General features: G+C 42.7%; 1 protein-coding gene across 7 annotated transcripts in view; it reads right to left on the bottom strand.

Annotated features, from left to right (window-relative positions):
• Positions 1-2,500: 2,500 nt before the first annotated feature.
• The window catches only part of PHACTR1 (phosphatase and actin regulator 1), a 302,232-nt gene continuing 285,573 nt past the window's right edge, over positions 2,501-19,159 (bottom strand). For all 7 annotated transcript variants that reach the window (XM_027676174.1, XM_027676173.1, XM_027676177.1 and 4 more), the window contains 3 exons: positions 12,364-12,504; positions 9,315-9,391; positions 2,501-7,094 (listed from right to left, as the gene is read on the bottom strand). In XM_027676174.1, the coding sequence (XP_027531975.1) occupies positions 7,079-7,094; positions 9,315-9,391; positions 12,364-12,504 (234 nt within the window). In that variant the 3' untranslated portion in view covers positions 2,501-7,078. The remainder of the gene's footprint in view (positions 7,095-9,314; positions 9,392-12,363; positions 12,505-19,159) is intronic.

The raw sequence follows: 19,159 nt of genomic DNA on the forward strand, positions 1-19,159 counted from the left end.
AGAGATCAACTTTTATGGAATCACAGAAAGACTGAGGCCAGCAGGGACCTCTGGAGTCCATCTGATCTAACCTCCCTGCCCAAGCAGGACTGCCTAGAGCCAGTTGCCCAGAACCATGTTCATGTGGCTCCAAGGATGTCTCCAAGATGGAGACTCTCTCCAAGGATGGAGACTCTACCACCTCTCTGGGCAACCTGTGCCAGTGCTTGGTCACCCTCCCAGTAAAAAATCTTTGTGTTTCCATGACCAACAGCAATTTTACTAAAACATCTCATTGTATGTGGGATGGATCCTCAAATGCTGCTCCCTTGTAATGTCCACCTGAAGTTTGTGGGCAGCTTTTTCAGTTCTATGTATAAAGAGGGAGCAGGAGTGTGACTTTAATGCAGAGTGTGTTATTTATTGTGGGCTATCCTGAAGGAGTTCTCTAGAGAAGATATTGTGGTTTAAGTCCATGTTTCCTTCACGAATCTGGTAAGAGACATTTGTGTGTCTCTTAATGGATCCATTCACAAACTTTCACTGTGGATTTATGAGGGAATCAGTTTATGCAGAAAATGTACTGAATTCCCAAAAGACAGGAAGTATGAATCTGGCTAACTTACGCTCAGTTAATTTTTGGCGATTGCTCAGTTGCTCATATGCTGAGTGGAGCAAAATGCTTCAGCTCAGAGACCTGCTTACCAAGAGAGCAGAAGAGCACAGTGGGAGCTTCCACTGTCCCCAGCATGTGACAATCAGGGGGAACTTGAGACAAGGTACTTTTAAAGTCCCAGCCTGGAGCAGAGTCCACTGTTTGGGAAGCCTGGGTCTGTGCCTCCAGCAATTGTCATCAGCCTGCAGTTGACCTCTTGAACTAAACCAGCTCAATAATTGTGGTGTCCAGCTTGGCACTTTTAGTGGGAAATCCCACTAAAGTTTTCTCTTTTATCTACTATGGACTCCTAGACATAGATTGTTTTGAAGTTGCATATAGTTGAGCCTCACACTGAAATCCTTGGCTAAGTACTTAATACGAAGAAGGGGTTATCTGTGATATTTATTTTCTGTTAACCTTTATGTCATCCAGGAGGAGCATGGTAGCAAGCCAGGTGTGTCTGTTAAATGGAGAATTGGGTTTCTCAGCCTCCTCTGTTTCCTGCCTGAAGATGGCATTGGATTGCAATTTGATTGCTAGTAATTACATAGATTTCATTGAAAGCACACACATCTCTTCACTCAGACTGGCTTTATGAAAAACCTCCATTAAAACATAAAACCCCATCCCTTTTGTAGAGGTCTCAGTGCAAGAGATTGGGCTGTGTTCTCACATTCCCTGTACAATGTATCCTCACCAATATTTTTCTTGTTAAATCACAGAAATTACTGTATGTAACCAAACCACATTGCACTGCTGCTATGGAAGCCATATCTAGTTGCGGGAAAAGGGGATCTTTAGTCAAAAACTATGATTTTGTTTACTTTATTTATCCAAGCCTCACTGGATAGCTACAAATTTGTTGGCTGTGAGAATGGAAATACATACAAACAAGGATTTTAAGGAGTTCAGTGAAAACTTACCCAAATGAAAACAAACCAAAAAGGCCCATACCAGAGTTTTGATGATGTTGTGTCTCCCTATCAACAAGGGAAAGGAACAGAATTTGGTCAGTTAAAATACACAGATCTTCAATTTTTGTTAATTGGAAGCCTATGTGTGTGTCAGGGAACTGCTCCCATCTTTCAGTTACTGTGAGGATGCTGGGTGTCAGTTGTTGCTTTAGGGTCAGAATTTTTGCACCATCAGTTACAAAAACTGAAGAGCCTAAGCAGAGCTGTTACCTTAAATACTTTCTGCTGGAGACCAGTGAGCCTGTTTGAGGGTATGTACTTATTCATGGGTAAGTTTTTTCTTCACTACACAGAGGCTTCAGCTTGTCACAGCCTGAAATGCTGTGCAACTACTGAAGCTACTCAGGGGAAAGAGGGAAAAAAAAAAAGATGAAAAGGCAATATAGATGTGCAGGAAAGGCTCCTCTGCTAAACAGCAACAGCACTTGCTAGTGCTACTTGCCGCCAGATATTGCCTGTTGGACAAAGGCTTGTGAACAGGGAAGGGAGAGTAGAGCTGGCAAATGCTGCACGTTGATGCTGGCAGCTGGCACAGCATTCCCTGTACCAACAACATTGTGGTGACAGGTGGGGTTTGGTTGTGTTTGTGGCTCTGTGTGTGACTGTTGGATTTGCTCTTCATTAGCACAGTGTTGGGTACAACTTTAGCAGCAGAGGTACCATCATCCTCCTTTGCACACCTTTGTTGATCCAGCTCAGCAATGGTGCTTGTGGCCCATTCAGTACATTCCACTGATCATCTCTGGTAAACCTCACTCTTCTGCTTTGCTCCCCATGGAAGTGGGCAAGCCTGCCTGGCAGCAGGAGGGCTGTATCCTTGACTGCATCCATGTGTTACACTCTCAGTCACTGGGACAGAGGGTGATAAAATACACAGGCACGAAAATGCTTTTTTTAAATGAATTTTTTTAAGAAACTGCATACATCAGAGACAAACAATAATTTAAATACCATGCAGTTTCAGTATGTACAAAAACTAGGACATTAGAGATCCAGTTTAATTTTTTCTAGTTATTTACATCATTTTCATACAGCCATAATCTGTTAAATTACAATACTGGAAGAGCACGATTGACAGCCACCACACTCACTCCTATACAAAGACAAACTATATATATACACTTGGATATCAACTGGAAAATGCAACTGGTGCAGGAGTAACTGGGACACATGGGAAGGCAGGTAATGTGCCCGTCACCTCCTCTTTGTTTACAGAAGTTGTTCCAAGCTTGAGCAGACTGAACACCTGGGAAAAATAATTTGTCCCCTTTCTCTTTCCTGATTTTTTATTAGCCTAGTCATCTCCCATGGCTATTTATACAAAGTGATTTTATTTGCAGGCACGTTAGGGAGCCCATTTATGTCTAACTGTGGGTTTCCACCTTGCCCATCTATTTTTATGAGTGTATGTTGGAAATGCTCCCCCCCTCTTGGTTTATAGTGTTTGCACTGCACAGGCGGCACTACAGAAATAATGAAGGGTGAGTTTGGTGAGTAGCTGCAGTGATGGCAAAGTGCAGGTTATATGCAGGTTATACATGGATTAGGACAAAATATATTTGTGTAATGGACTCACTAAATGGTTTCAGTTAACATAAAATAGCTGAAAGCCTATTATGTTCTTTCCCCCCCTTCCTTCTCTTCTGATAATGCCCAGAGTGCTCACTAGGAATTGCCTAGACATAAAAGTTGGCCTGAGCCTCATCCCAGCAAACCTGCAGCCTTGAACTTCTTCAGCTTGCAAGTACCTACACAGTTGCGTGTAGGGTGGGCAAAAGCCACAACACTCACCTTCCCTCTGAGTCGTCAGGTCCCTGGTAATGCCACTTATTGGGCTTCCTCACTATCACATCCAAACAATCAAAACTTTTTTGCCTAGATGTTTTGGAATTGCTTTTCCAATACCCACTATCTCCCCAGCCCCCCATACTCCCCATTTCTACTTCATCCTTCCGTAGAATGTAGAACAGATGTCACAATAGCTGCACATTTTAAGAATTCAGGATTCAGTGGATTATAACCAAAACATTTTTCTTCCTTGGCTGTGGATTATTATCTCCATTATAAGCCTTGGAGATGGATGGTAGGAATAGCCATTTTTGTTCCATGTTGATTTTTCTATTCTCTAAACCTGATGTAGTTTCTTTATTATCACTGTTAATCTCCTCCTCATATGAATGAGGATGACTGGTGTTAACAGAGTCTTAGCAGGAATGCCATCATCTTTACATCCTACACATCATCCAGGTCAAAGGGAGAGATACCATGACTGTTAGTTTTGTTTTTTTTTCTTTACCCTCAACAGAATCACAGCTACTTTACCATGATAGAGATGGCTTTCACAGATGAGAAGACAAGTGCTCAAAAAAACAGATTTAAAAAACAGGGACTAACAGTTCCCCAGTCTGTGTGCAACTTTCCATTGATGCCAGAGAGGTGGGTGTGCAAACTGAGAATGCACTGCCATGGCCAGGCCCTGAAAAGCTGTTGAAGGATGCCTTGACAAAGGTTACCTTCACAAACTACCCAGACCCAATGAAGCTAAAAGCAGATGAAGTGTCAGTTCTGCGACGCTTATGGCAGTGCCAAACACTTTGTATGGCTTCTTTCTCCTCCCCTTCCCCCTTTTCAGTAATGAGCTCCATTTGCAAACCAGGAGAATATGGCAGTTCTTCCGCTTGCATCCTGGTGTCTGCTCAGCCAGGAGCTAACATAGTTATTAAAAAAAAAGAAAAAGAAAAAAGGTAAAAGAATTAAAAAAAAGCACGACTGCGTGAGGCTGCCCTGGGGACAGCATAAATCATGGGGCAAGGCTGAGTGTGACAACTTCCCTCTCACTAGCCTACTGAGTCCTGTGATTTCTGTCACCACTGCTGCTTAAATGGTGTCCTTTCCCTTTCACAGTGAACTTCTAAGCTAATGATGCCAGGCCAGGTGTGAGATGTATACTGGGAACATATGGACTTGTTGCTCTTCAGAACAGCTGTGCTGCAGAGCCCATTCCTAATACAGTGTATGTGTAGTCAAAAGCATAGAGGATTTTTTTCCCTTTTTTAAAGCTGTGATGCAGTCCTGTGTGCACGTGTATGTGAATGAACTTAAAACATGAACCCGAGGTTTTAATGAAAATTACCCCAAAGCAGTGTATTCCTGGCTAGTACGTTAAGTGCTCTGCCTTCGCTGCCCTGAGCTGATAACACTGCATATTGAAGGCTTTCACCACTGATGCACTTGTATCTCAAGCAACTGTGAGCTGGTGATATAGGGATCACTGTGTATTTCTTCAGAAATCATCACCCAATTTGGGAAGTGTCTGAGGCATGATACCTCAAAAACGAGGCACCAGAAACCAGCTGGTTTTTACTTTCCTTTGATCTTCTATCCTACAACAGCCAATTCTTATTTAATAGCTAATCATCCATAGCATTGCAAGGATGGCCATGGATGAAAATGAAAAGCTTTCACTTGTCTCAGATGGAAAGCAAATCTGTGAGGCATTGAGTACCACCACTAGGCAATGAGTACCACCACTAAGCGTAGATGGAGTGCATTAGCCTTGCTGCCAGGGTTGTTGGGCAGCCTGGATGCTAGAACCACTCCACGGGCTACACAGGTCCTATTGCTGTACTCCTGCAACCAGAAGAATGAGACAAGGCCTGAGAAGAGGCAGGAGTGTTGGCACTGTGTTGCATTGGCCATTAAATGCTCATGTGCAAGAGGCTTCTCAGCCCGTGATCCGTGAAGGGCAATGTTAGCATGGCACTGGGGAGGTGGACAGGGAGCACAGAAGAGAGGACAGATATGTGGAAGACAGTGAGAAAGAAAAAATTAGTAAAATAATAGAAATAACAATACTGTAGTAAAAAACTTTGGCCTTTCTGTTCAAACTGTCAAAACAAATTGCTATCACGGAAGAAAAAAGGTGTCCTGAAGTAATAATCTGGAACTTCTTACAGTAATGTTGCTACAGTGCTTTGGGCCACTGTCCCAAAAAAATGGCATAATAGTTTCATGTAAGAGCTGGAAAGGAATCCTGACAATGTTTACCCCAGCTTGCTGGCATTATACTAGTTAAGGACTTGATTCTGCAAGGTGATGGCCTAAGTTCAGAAAAGCACTTTAATGTGTTCAGCTTCAGTTAAGCCTGTCAGACATATCCTTGAATGCAGTGAGGCTGTGTGCATGCTTACTTACTGTAGAGCACACGCTTAAGTTGGCAACTAAACCAGGCCCAGAGTGACCAGCTCTCTGAGCTTTACTTGGTCAGTTTGTGTGTTAAACCACTATAATAAAAATAAATTAAAACCAAAATTAGAACCAATAAATTCAGAACACCTCTTAATTGCTGTCCTTATGCCTCAGCTGTGGGTACTGGTAACAAGTCCCACCATCCATAAGAATGCACCAGACTCCTTTTGTTAGGCCAGGTAACACAATCGGTCATGCTTTGCTCAGAATGAGTTTAGGATCAGTTCTTGAAACACCTGATACAGAGAGGATAGATATTCCTCATTGAACCCCCAGTTCCTCCTGTCATGTGTCCCTCTGCAGAGCTGGTGGGGAATCCCAGCCTTTCTTGCTGCCTGAGTGCACATCGGCTCTCACTCAGTCACAAGGCCTGGGTGTAAAGACAAACTACAAAAGGAGCGAATGCCATGCAGTGACCATGAAGAGATGGGTTTTTGCTTGCTTGTCCTCAACATTCTTGTCACTTACTGCCAATTGGTTCACAACTGGGTTTAGAAAATTATACTTGAAAGAGATGAAAAACAAACAGTTGCTGAGACTGAAGCAGCCTTCAGCAGGGAGTCCTGTTCTTTAGAGGTGATACCTTTTTCTGCTTGGAAGCCAAACAACGTCTTCTGACTGGACGTAAACTTCTCCAGGGAAAGAAATGCCTTTCTAGTCAGATGATATTCACAGATGAGCTGGCCCATAGAGTAGTTTTACTCCTTCACCATTCTTATAAGGTGCTCGCAGCCTGAAAGGAATGTTTGGTGTAAGTGCTTTAATGCCATAGGTGCTCATCTTTTGGATACTTCATCCAGGCCAAGTGATTCCCTGAACACCATCTCAGGGCTCTCTGGAGCTGATGACAGAGGCTTGTCAGGATGAGGGGTGCCTGAAGACAAAATGGTTGCACCACCAGCTGGGCCTGAACATATATGGCAAATCCACATGCCGGGAAAGTCCTATACATAGATGCCAACTCTTGGCATGATTCCCACCAGGGGTATTTTCTGTTACTGAAGCTTGAACCAGCAGGTCTGATGATGCCGCAGTACTCATCACATGTAAATACAATTTTCTTTTTTTTTATATTTCTTTTTCTACTCTTTTTTTTTTTTTAAAAAGGCAGTTCAGAAGATTTACATTGTACGTAACAGGGAAGTGAATAATACCAGCACTTATGGTTCCTTTTAGTTATGTTTTGAAGATGGCATAGTAGTAAGGTAGAATTGATCTGCTACGGTCTATGAAACCTGAAACCCAAGGAAAAAAAAAAAGAGAGAAACAGTAAGATAATATCCTCACATGTTTACTGTACATAAAAAATATAGGAAAACTAATTGCTACAGTGACACCATTAGGCAGCTCAATTCTTGCAGCACTGACATCGGCCATGCTGGCGTTGAGGACCCAGAACAGGCACTCACACTTCCTTGGTTCTTGTCAGACTCACAGTTCATAGGTATAAGCTGTTTGCACCAAAATCTACCAAGGACATTCATACTCTTTGGGTCCATCCTATGGGATCCCTGAGTGGGTGATTGCAGATCATCTAGTTCTCTTTCAGACCATTCCACAAAAATTGCCTGGTTCAGACAAACCTTGTGCTCTTCAGCCAGAAAAATGTACATACAGCTTAAGTATAATTATTCCTAAATGTTGGAGGCTAAAGAGACAAATGGAGCTAAAATGGCCACCCTTTCTGCAAGGACACCACATGTCAGAAGGCCTGGGTTTGTCAGATCTGCAAATATATTTTTTTTAAGCTTTGATTTTTTACTCTATTATGAATGAATTAATGTGTCCCACTAGTAAAGTGACACATTCTATGCTCAGCTCATGTAACTGCTTAATGACATGAATAGCTCATTACCCTGCTAATGACTTTATAATGCTGATTTATCTAAGTTTGTTTAAGGGAATTACTTTCTTTTGTTTAAGCATGCTTCCTTCAAGTGTGTATTTCCCAAAGCCAGTTGTCTAACCTGTAAATCCTACTGAATTTCAGGCAAGCCTTTATTCCAATTTCTGCTATATTAGTTATGGCTCTGTGTATGCCTGGCCCAGACTTAGTGAGTCCAAGTTGGTGGCTTTCATATACAGAGTCACCTTAAAGGGTCACTGCTCAGCCCAACACTGGAAGACGAGGTAAATATTGCCCAGAAGCCGGTGAAAACCAAGCAGCTGGAGATACTTCTGGAAAAACTAAACCAAGTATGTATGTTGTGGGATGCTAAAGGCCTCATGGAATTCAATGGAGCTCTTAGTGGTGCTCGACTCCTTGTAGCAATACCCCCTTCATCCTTTCTACATTTGTCACCTCTCCCCTGGAGGAGTGAGCCAAATGTCCCTCAAAGGCTCAGTCACTGGGGTCAATGGATCTAGCCCAATTGTACACCCTAAAGCTTCTTCCAGACCTCATGGCTCAGAAGCAGCTGGCTTGTCTCTAGCAGCACTCCATTACTACAGACCTCAGTGCAACCAGTCTAGCACATGCTAGGAAGGAGAAGGGAAATCGTTTTTGCTAGGGAATATATGCATAATACATGTGGTGAATTTTAATATAATTATTAATTCATACACCTAAAAAATCGCCTAATACAAAATTAATTTTGCCTTAAGCTTTTCTGTATTTTTCCTAAAAGTATTGCCTGCATTTTTAATGAGCACCGAGCTGATGAACGCATTAATACAAGGGCAGATCCAGTTTTGCACCAGATTTCACTGTCACTTGTCTTCAGTACCTAACACTTGTCTTTCAAGTCTAAAATGTTGATTTGCAAAGGCCTGATGGAAGCTGAAATGCCAGGAGATGGCTCATTTTGGCACCAAAGCCAGAGCAGACTCAGCACAGGCTGTGTGGGGCATGTGCCCTGACCTCCCAGTGTTCCTCAGCCCCAGCCTGTCAGAGAGGAAGGTGGTTGGTTTGGGCTCATGGATAATTCATTCAGTCTCTACCTTTATAACTAAAAAAAAGCCAAAAGTGTAACAAATAGTGCTTCTCTTATAATGTGGATCTTGATATTTCCCCACTGCATTGCCTATGGCTGGACATGGACAGGACTGAGAGATCTGTGGGAGGGACGTGTGCGGTGTGGAACAGCTCTACACTCAGCGGGGTTTAGTGTGTGCTCATTCATACTTTCCTATGTGCTCTACAAGAGTCCCTTGTCCTGCTTCAGACACCAACACTACTTACTTTTGATCTCAGAAGAACAGGTACGCAGCTAAAGCATGATGATTTCACAAATAAAAGGAGGTGACACTTTGTTAAACAGACGGCACGCGCCTGCATAACGCCACATAATGGGGTAGCACGTATTCATCTGTGTGTTTCTTTTACAGCCTGTAATTCTAAATGTTGTCTAGACCTTGTGGTGTGTTCAGTGTGTGTTGGAGAAACAGCTGCTGGTTGGTTTTTTTTGAAAACAACAGTATTCATTTATAGTCTTAAAAAATTAATCTCAGCTTACCTTGTTAGATGCTTACTTAATTCATGAACTTCCATTTCAGAGCTTTTAAATTCATTAAGCTCTTTTCGAATGGCTGCCTGCAAAGGACAAATAAACTCATAAATGTATAAATGAGAGAGATTAAAATAAGTTCATTTTGTTCTCAAAACAGTATGTTAAAAGTGAAGCCAATAGATAACATTATCAGAGAGAGAAAGACCAACATAAAGACTTAAAATATGAAAAGTAACAGAGATAAACATTTCCTTGGATGAAGTTACCTAAAGTGACTAATCTCACTTGGGAAGAAAAGGGGGATGCCTGGCTTCCTGTCCTCTACACTGCCTAAGGCTGTGCTCCTCTGCCCTCCTCCTCCCTTCTGACCCAGCTGTATCATTTGTTCAACTGATTCAACACACTAATCCAGCAGAAAAACAGCCATGGTGCGGTGGTATTCACCCTCTGTGGCTTGCCCATGAGGGAAAAGAAAACCGGGGCACTGGCAGGAAGAGACATACTGAAGAATAAAAAAACAGAGGTGGTGATTTGGAGGAACTCAGCTGCATGGAAGAGGTGGCACTCAGCAGAACTGGCTCAAGTTCCAAGCCCAAAGTCAAGACCTCTGACAGACCTGTGATATTTGTAGCTCATAACGGGGTTTCACCGTGAACGTTTGGAAGGGACATGCAGGGTGGTTCCTGTGGCCAAACGCTCCCATGGATGCAAGGTGTGTGCCATTGCCTTTCTGTGGGATGCTGAAAACTCATATCTGCCAGGAATTTTTCTCAGTGAAGGAAATCTAAACTAGTATGAGTAGCATGAGCCCATAACAGGGCTTTTGCAACAGCCACTGACCCAGTCACCAATTACCTTTGCCTTGACAAGCCCTAAGTGATAGATTTTGCGTTTTTCTAAAGAAAAGGCCTCTTGTGCTCTTTCTGTACAGCTTTGGGTTTTTATTTCCCTTAGAAGTGCCTGTCAGCCTCTCCCTCCATCCATCAGGACAGAGCGATGGCTATGCAGCAGCTCAAGGGCCTACATTCAGCAGACCAATCTGCAACTGAAGTGACTGTGGAGGCCACAGGGGCTGCTGACTCCCACAGGGTCTGAGATCTGTTTCCCCCTCCATCCCTCATCTATTGGAGAGATGCAAAAGTGCCCTTTTCCTTCCCCTAAGAGCCAGACCTGATAAAAATGACCTCTGAAGGCAATTCCCTCCACCAAGCACACAGAGCAAGATTTTCTGACAAACAGAAAAGCCCATTGCTAAAATCTGTTTTTGCAATAAATCTAGCCTGTGCTGACCAATGAAGACGGCTATTGAATCAAAGCTCTGGAAGAAAATAATCTTTTATAGGATGGTGTGGCTTTGTCAGGCATTTTAGAGTTTATTTCAATTTGTCTGGCTATTTTTTCCAACAGTGGACATAGTGGTGGGGAAGAGCAGATCATCTGAATGGTAGAAATCAGAATACTGCCCACAGGACCCAACCCCAAAAAACAATCTATCTGCTTCCTTATGCCATAAGGGGCATTAATATTAGCATGACAAACTCTCTTCATCTGATGATGCTTTGCTGAGAAAAGGTTCATTTAGAGAACTTAACCCTTTGCTCTAACTATTGAATTTGCACATGCGTTATAAAAAAAGAAAAAGTGATGTCAAAGTACTTTGCCTTAATACTAAACTTTTTACCAGGTTACATTTAATAGTGGTATTTCATGCTTGTTCTTTTCAGAGACACAGGATGAGGTAGAATTCTCTGGAAACCAAATCTTCTCCATGCCCAGGTGAAGTTTCTCCATGTTTTTCATCCCAGACAAGCCTCAGTTTCAGCTTGTCACCCATAAATAATCAAAGGTCCAGTTGGGAGATTTATTCCCTTCCTCATCTACCAATTAAGAGAATAAAACTAAGTCAGTTGACTAAGATCTTGTCAAACATGCTGAGATAAAATGGGAAAAGCTAATTTAACCCAGTATATTATGGTCTGTGGACAGTCCAGAGGAAGTTTTTCATGTTTTCAGATCAGTTATGCTTTATTAACTTATCCACAGCTAATTGAAAAAAGCACTCTGTCAAGGAGGAGTCCAATTGGCTCAATTATACAAGTATAACAGGTTGTTCTTTGTGAATAAAACTAAGAGCACCATAGATGAGTGGCATGGCCAGAAAGCCTGTTCAGTCTCTAAACATTGGACATCATGGTCTCCATTGCTGCATGAGTGAGTTCCATGGCAAAGAAATAGTCAAGGCTTGAATTCAGGCACCTGAAAGTCTTTAAAATTACAAGGGCATCATAGAGCAACTGTAAGCATGGGAATCACTGATCAGCCTCAGAGTCCTTAAAAGCGTCCATAAAACATTTAAATCTTTTTCCTGAGGCACCATTAAGACCTTCAGAATGTTATTGATATAATTTGCCATCAATTTAACCCCTCTGCCACCAATATTGACAACAAAGACACCATTTAGTGGAAGTCCCGCTGGTGCTGAGAGGGCAGTGCCATCAATATCAAATGTGTGCCTTTTCTTCATCTGCAGGTCTCATGCAATTTCAGTTCAGTGCTTAAAATACTCCAGGTTGAAATCCCAAGCAAAGGCCCCTGTTCTAACAGACTAGAGAGAAGTTACCTGGCTTTGGAGGGATGGAGATACCTTTGCCAAATTGACCTGCTGGCATTTTCACACCCAAATCTAATCTGTTCTGTCCTGTCCTGGTACAGCAATTCTGGCACATGCTCCTGTCACACTGCTCTCCTAGGTCTTGTTGGAGCTCTCAGCTGGCAGTGTTAAGACCAAAATCAACATAAAAAGTATCAGGGCTGTCATTAGGACCTTTCTCAAAGGGCTTGGGATTCCTTCCCTCTCCTGGTTTCTTGGCAAAGATTTATGATTCAAACAAACCAACCTTGTGAAGTGGAAAAAAACACAAGTGTGTTGGGAAGGGAAGTCAGGTGGAGATTTATTCCTTGATAGCCATGGGACCTGTGGGACCCGAGGGATGCCACTTTCTGCTACTTGCTCTGACTATTCAGGTCATGGCTCTTCCAAAGTTGCTCCACTTACTTTGTCGGCGGCTGTGAGTCGTGTCCAGGGTTTGTCTGCCCTCCGGTCGTAGTCCTGCGCATCTGCCACTTCCACGTAGTCACTGAAGCGGATGAGGATCTTCCTCTCACGTAGCTCTTCTACTGTGGGCCTTTGGCTCAGCTGCAGGTTTGAGGAAGGAGTGGAAAAAGGCATCAGGACTTCTCTTTTTCCCTGCAGAGTGCTGCTCGGGGATTTATTTTACTACAACCATTGTTACAGTAATAAGAGGGTTCACACATTCCCAGTACTTTTGTTTTATCAACCTTTCACAGAATTGCTACCGGAGAGATGCCCTCTTGTTATAGCACCGTAAATATCATCCCATCTTGCTGCCAGAGCAGTCCACTGTTCTTTGGGAAGCAGTTGTGGCTAGAGACCCCAATCCCTGGCTGAGGTTGATCACCCCTGGCAGAAATAAGATGTAATGCAAGAAAGTCTCCTAGTGCACTGATGTCCCAGGAAGAGACAAAGACCACAATGCAACTTTAAAACTACCTGCACAGGCTGTTCACTCCCCAGCCTTCCGCTGCTCTGTGTGTGTGCTCCTGCGCTGCCTAGCTAGAGTCAGGGCAAGGCATGGAGTGGCTCCTGCCCTGAATTTTGTGCAAATGGTGACAAACGAATTACTTTATGATTCTGATATCCTGCAGACTTGTCTTTACCTCTAGAAAAGGCAGGCAGGATGACTAGTGCTCACTGAACTTTTCACTATTGACTGCTCTATTTTGTGTCACAGCATATTTGACTTTTAACAGTTTATGTTGCATGCTATAAGCCCCCCCCCCGAAAAAAGGCGGGGGGGGGGGGAAAAGTCAAGGGTGGATTCTGTCATCTCAGGAAAGCGTCTGCATTATTCCAAAGCATTTCTTTCAAATTCTACAGCAGAGTAGGCAGCCACAGTCAAAACTCCTCTCAAATTAGAAAGAGTAGAAGAGTAGTATGCTCATAGTCCATGTACTGCACAGCCACTTATATGGAGAGGGACAGGCATTAGCTTTCAATGATCAATTCTCCTTGGATGCACAGCATGCTGCTTAATGTCATAAGCAATTACACAACCATTTCTGAAGAAGGTGCTACATAGATATGTGCATGTGGCTGCAGCTTAACTGAATAAGTTTCACTGTTAGACTGAAACATTTATAACCAGGATACATCAGAAGAAATAATATCCTGATAACAAGTATCTACACAATGTATCATGCTCTTCCCACTCACTAGATATAGGTGTGTTTTGCAGTACTTCACCCTTGTGAAGAGTGAAAGGTCTAAATATTTCATAAAATGTTTGAGACTCTATTCTGCAACATCATTTATGCTCCTGAATCCACCTTCCTCCCAAATTAAGTCTCTCAGTTCCCAGCATATCATCTTCCAGGAAGAATTAAGATTCAAAACAGCCAGGATACTAAGAGGAGGGTGAAAAATCCCACCTTTCTCTAGCATCTGGGTGCCAATGCAAGAAAGCTCCACTGGCCCATCCTGTGTCTGGCTTTGAGCCTGTGTGTTTGTTCTTGGCATGAATGGTTGTCTTTCTCTTCTCATGTGATGGCAGGTGACAGTGGGGCTGCCCTCCTTACAACAACAGCCCTGAGCATGCACCCACAAACCAGATTCAAACATCTCAAGTGGAGAGCCCGCAGAGCTGCACTAATGCCCTGCCTGTGAGATGCTCAGGAGAATGGAAATAAGGATGGAAATTCTATCCTTCCTGGCTTCAGCTCAGCTATTTTGCACACACAAAAACCAGAGAAATCAGGGAAAGAGAGTGTAACAACTCTAGGAGAGGAGCACAACTCTACACTCTGTTACATGATGCCCTAGTCTAGGACAGCTGGCATCAGTCAAGTCACAGCTCAGCAGTTCATGTGTTGTCTCCAAAGCCATTTTAGGATAAATTATGACACTTAATAGTGGGGGAAAACTCATTGCTGGTTTGAAAAACAAATTTGAAACTTCTGAATATTGCAAAGATCTTAAAACTAAACAGTTTTTCACACCCATCTTCTTCTATGGGAAGCATGATGTTTCCTGGGGTGAGCTGCTCTGCATGTGGCTGCCACACAAGATTCCTCCTCTTTCACTCAAAAGCTTCCCAAGAAAAGCCCTATTTCCTATACCCATGCTCAGGCCAGCCATGCTCAGGTCACCAAAAAGCATGTACACGATGAGGTTAGCAAAAAACATTCCCTTCTGAACTCAGGCTACACGTTTTGGGGACCTCTTTTTTAAAAAAGCAAAATGTATAAACAGCAGGCATGAATTTTTTTTAGACAACAAGATAAACATATCTCTGAACTAGAGTACTGTGTCAGAAAAGTCAGAGGGCACAATAAAGTAGATCAAAGCACATCTAGATTTAAAAATGTTATTTTTCATTCTAACAGAAAGAAATTCTAACTAGAATTGGTTCTTCAGCCTTGAGTTCTGATCCCTACACCTATGCCACTTGCAAGCCAAATACACACTGCAAACAGAACCAAGAAAAGCTAAGTGCTATACCACACTTGGATTATAATCACAGTTATGCTATGAGTGAGGGTTCTCTCTGTCCTACAACTCATCTTAAATGTGCTCTCGAACTGGCAGGTTTTTCTAGCAGCCCTAATACTAGCAGCTGCAGGTTTGTTAGCACTGATACATTATTATTCAGATAGAACAGCACAGATTTGCTTTCAGTTATTGAAAATCTAACCTCTGACTATGGGAATAGGGATTCTTTATGCTGAAATAGTATTATGACTACATCCAAAAATTTCAAAGATAATGGTGAGACTTTATCTTTACTTGCATCAACTGCTTCTTTTCCCAAAACAGCATGAATTAAGGATGGATCACTAATATTACTTGTACACTTCTCAGCTTTTATCATCTTAGCACATAGCCTAGATGTTGCTTCAGATTGGAATGGAATTAAAAAAGAAACCAAACCAAAAATGTCTTACTGCACGAAGTATGACAACACCAACAAAATACAAAATCCCGTGAATTAAACTCTGTGTTTCTAAATGGCTACAAGGGAAACGGGAATTCCTACAAGCTTTCTAAGCTAGAAGAGGACTTTCAAAAATGACCGACTCTATTTCACAGCTTCTGTCAGCTCCTGACATTAGCTGGCTCTCAGGTTCGTGCTAATCCAAGTGATGTGCAAGTTTGTACAAAGGAGAAGGCAGGTGGCTGCTGATACAGTGAAACATGCCAGGCTGCTGTCTAGGAGGTGTCAGGAAGGCAGGAGCATCAAGGGCCACAGAGATGGTGATGCTTCTGCCGGCAATGTAAATTCATTGTTGGTATTTACCTCAGGGCCTCACTGGTTCCTAAACAGCTAATCTGGTTTCCTTTGTGCGCTGAGTGTGGGTAAAATCAAAGAAATAATACTAAATGTTAAGGGTCATGTGATGAAGTGAGACACATCTGAGGTAAGTTCTCATATTTGAAAATGCAGAAAATCAAACAGGTGCATCACCTGCACTGAAACTCAGTAGGAAACTCTGGTGTGTGTGAAGAGCAGTGCACTGAAATAGATGTGAAAAAATGTCAAGGGCATAAGCACATTATGAAACTGGTGTTAATGTACGTTTTTCATTCTCAGGTGACACCTGAATGTAAGACAGACTAAAAGCTGCTTCTTATCTGAAGACATAAAACTATTGCTGTATATTATTTTTAGATGCCCTGCCTTTGCTTCCGAAACCTACAGCCAGTGCAATTTCAGGTAGTTCTACACCTTGTCAGAGTGGTAAGCAGTGTCTCCATCTCCATAGAGTGGGGAAAGCAAGTGAAGAACAAAGACCGAGCAACCAGCTCAAGGTGACCCAGGAGGCCTGGGGCAGAGCTGTGAAAAGGAAAAAAGATGCCCCAACTCTCGTGCCAGTGCTCTGGCTGTGAAAGAGTCCTGAAATCCATAGCTGATATCACACAGTTCATGTGTAGCCATAAATCTACATATATTTCCATATATAAAGACATGCACACAAAATACATTCAGTACATTAAACCAAAATGTCAATCTAATCATGCTAAATTTAAAGAGAGGGACAACCACACTGAGTGATTTTCTAAAAGCCATTAATTAAAGTTACATTATTTGAATGGTTAACAAACTTCCCTGCCTCTCTCTCATGCCATTGCAGAGATTTCTTGTGAGCTGCTAGGTGCGAGGGTCTTGCAGTATGTATGGGCTTCCCAGAGGTCCCTTAACTCTTGAACAGCTGGGGAAACAGTTTTGCAGAACAGATTCTAAGCAGCCCCATGGTAGGTTTCAGTTCAATCTGTGTCCACGTTGAGAGCACAGCTCGCCTGAGATCTCACCTTGGAGTTCATTTTTATGACCTGTGTGCTGTGGTTACTTGGGTCAAAATTGCCTAATGCTACAGAGTCCTTCTTGAACAACACCTGAGAATGAGCTCTTCTAACAGGCACATTCAAAGCTTACAGTAAAAGGACATGGCCAAGGACATGATGCAATTGTCTGAACAAGGCAGTGGTGCTCCAAGCAGGGAGTTGGAGCCTTTTTTACTTCTGTTAATGTCAAAGGGATTTATTGTGTGTGTCTGCACTTTTTCTGTGTGCGCCACTGGGCATTTACTTTTCTATTTACCTATTTGTGAAGATTTGTGAGCCGAGGGAGCAGGATAATTTTATCGCAAGTGACTCATTATTTGAGTGTGAACGAGGGTAAAAATCCCTTACGAAGTGAATGGATTTGTACTAATGCAAAAGCAGTAAATTAGGACAGGACTTCTCATGTCTTGTCATAGGAGGTCAAGTTTTCCTCTGTATATCCTGGATCACATATTGATACAAATGGGCACTTTTCAAGCTTTGATACTAAGGCAATTTGGAAGGGAAGGTTTAACACAAACCCCTTTGTCCTCGGCATGGGAAATGAAGCAAGCCCAAGCACTGACACCAGGTAAAGAGGAGAGGGAAGTACTATTGCCAGGTTGGTCTTGGGATTTAGTCAAATGCAGAATGCTGTTTGCTCCACTTTGGTCACAAGGAAGCTTGTTGTCTTGGCACTTCATTGTTTCCTGCTCTGTTGCCTCGTTAAAATGTTATGGTTGTTATTTAGGGAAGAAACTAAAGTGAAAAATTACAGACCCTAGGCAGCAGCACACAGAACCCCCTCTCTCCTTTGCTCCCCACCTTTTGTGGTAAAGACATAGGAGCAGCATGTGATTAAAACACCCCGAAGACCTTTCCCTCTGACTATAAATGCAGTTTATCCAAATTAGCTGCTAACCTTTTTTTCTTCTCTGACCTTTCCCCTCCCTCCTGCCTCCCTCTCACCTCTCTCTGATGAGTCCCACCTCTCACAAGAGTTCATTATTTTCAACAGCCTGTGCTGATGCAAGCCAGTGGAGGTCAAGAAAAAGATTGAACATCTTCAACCAAGCAAGGCATTTCCCAGTGAGGCACAGTGAACAGACAGTTTAAATTGTATCAGGGCAGGAATTTAATGGGAGCAAAGATTTCAGATTATTGTATGGATTTTAAGAAACAGCCACACCTCACCACTTTGCTTGTTGATATTACAACTCTGAGATATTTCATTTTGGAGCTAGACCTCAGGGAAAAATATGCTATTGGCAGTAAACAGCTCTGGGGATTGGGCAGCATGATGCCATTTAAGGGAAGAGAAGGTAGGAAGAGTTCTATTCCTCTTTGCAAGTCATTTGTAATGTCTCCTGGTAATCCTGGCTACGATTCTCTCTCTGTAATGGAAGTCCTCAAGGGACATTCAGGCTTGTGTTAATTGCCTTGGAGCTGGGCCAAATTCAGAGAGGATACATTCCTAGTAGTAATTCCTGGGGGCCCAGAATTCCCTGTGGCCATGACCCATCTGCAACACTTCTCCCAGAGGGCCTCTGCACATTAATATTCGTGGAATGGGCTTGGGGTCAAGACCAGTGCTCAGAGAAAAACCTTCCTAATCTACATATCCTTCCACTCAAATATTCCAAGTCAATGTGCCCAAAGCTGCTCAGTGGGCCCTGCGGTGCAGAGAGGGAGAAGACAGGGGTGGCTGGATGTGCAGAACCCAGCCATAAGCATCTCAGGTGACAGGCAAATACGCTTCACCTCTCCTTCCTCGGGCAGGAGGGACACAAACTACTGAGAAACTTACCCAGCAGCATTTGCCTCCATTTTGTTCTTTGAATGGCAGCTATTCCCCATCCCCAGTTAATTTGGAGTTAGATGAGTCTGAGAGGATGAAAAGTGCTTAAAGGGACAGCTTGCTATAGGTCACCTGATTTCTTTTTAATTTTTTTTTTTTTTAGAAATTGCCTGTCCACATGATGAATTCAGCTGGATATTTATTGCTGACTTTAATAAGGCATCTAGACCTAGCAAGGTAATCTTAATAAGGCATCTAGACCTAGCAAGGTAATCTTACTTATTACAGTATGTCATGTTACAACTTATCATCATAATACTCTAACAAAATGTCAGTGCTGAAGGAATTTTAAGAACAGCTTTTTAATGGATGGAGCGTATTGTTTCCTTGGAGTTGGAATGTCGCCACCAAAAAAACTGAGGACAGTAGCATTTCTATCCTACAAGGTCAAAAGTAGCATCAGTGGTTCCTACAGAACCCCCTTCCCTTCTTATGACCAACTACACACAGATACAAAAGAGGCAACATGGCACACTTTGCTTATGTTGAATTTACCCTGTGGGTATGTGTGTGCTTTAAAACTCAGTGCAAACAGAAAGGGGTGCTGGGCAACACACTTGCTGTGCTCAATTAAACTTCTGCTTGATCTGAGGT

Source organism: Neopelma chrysocephalum, unplaced genomic scaffold (genome assembly GCF_003984885.1).
Source record: "Neopelma chrysocephalum unplaced genomic scaffold, ASM398488v2 Primary Assembly neopelma1_26b, whole genome shotgun sequence".
In the NCBI taxonomy this organism is placed as follows: Eukaryota; Metazoa; Chordata; class Aves; order Passeriformes; family Pipridae; genus Neopelma; species Neopelma chrysocephalum.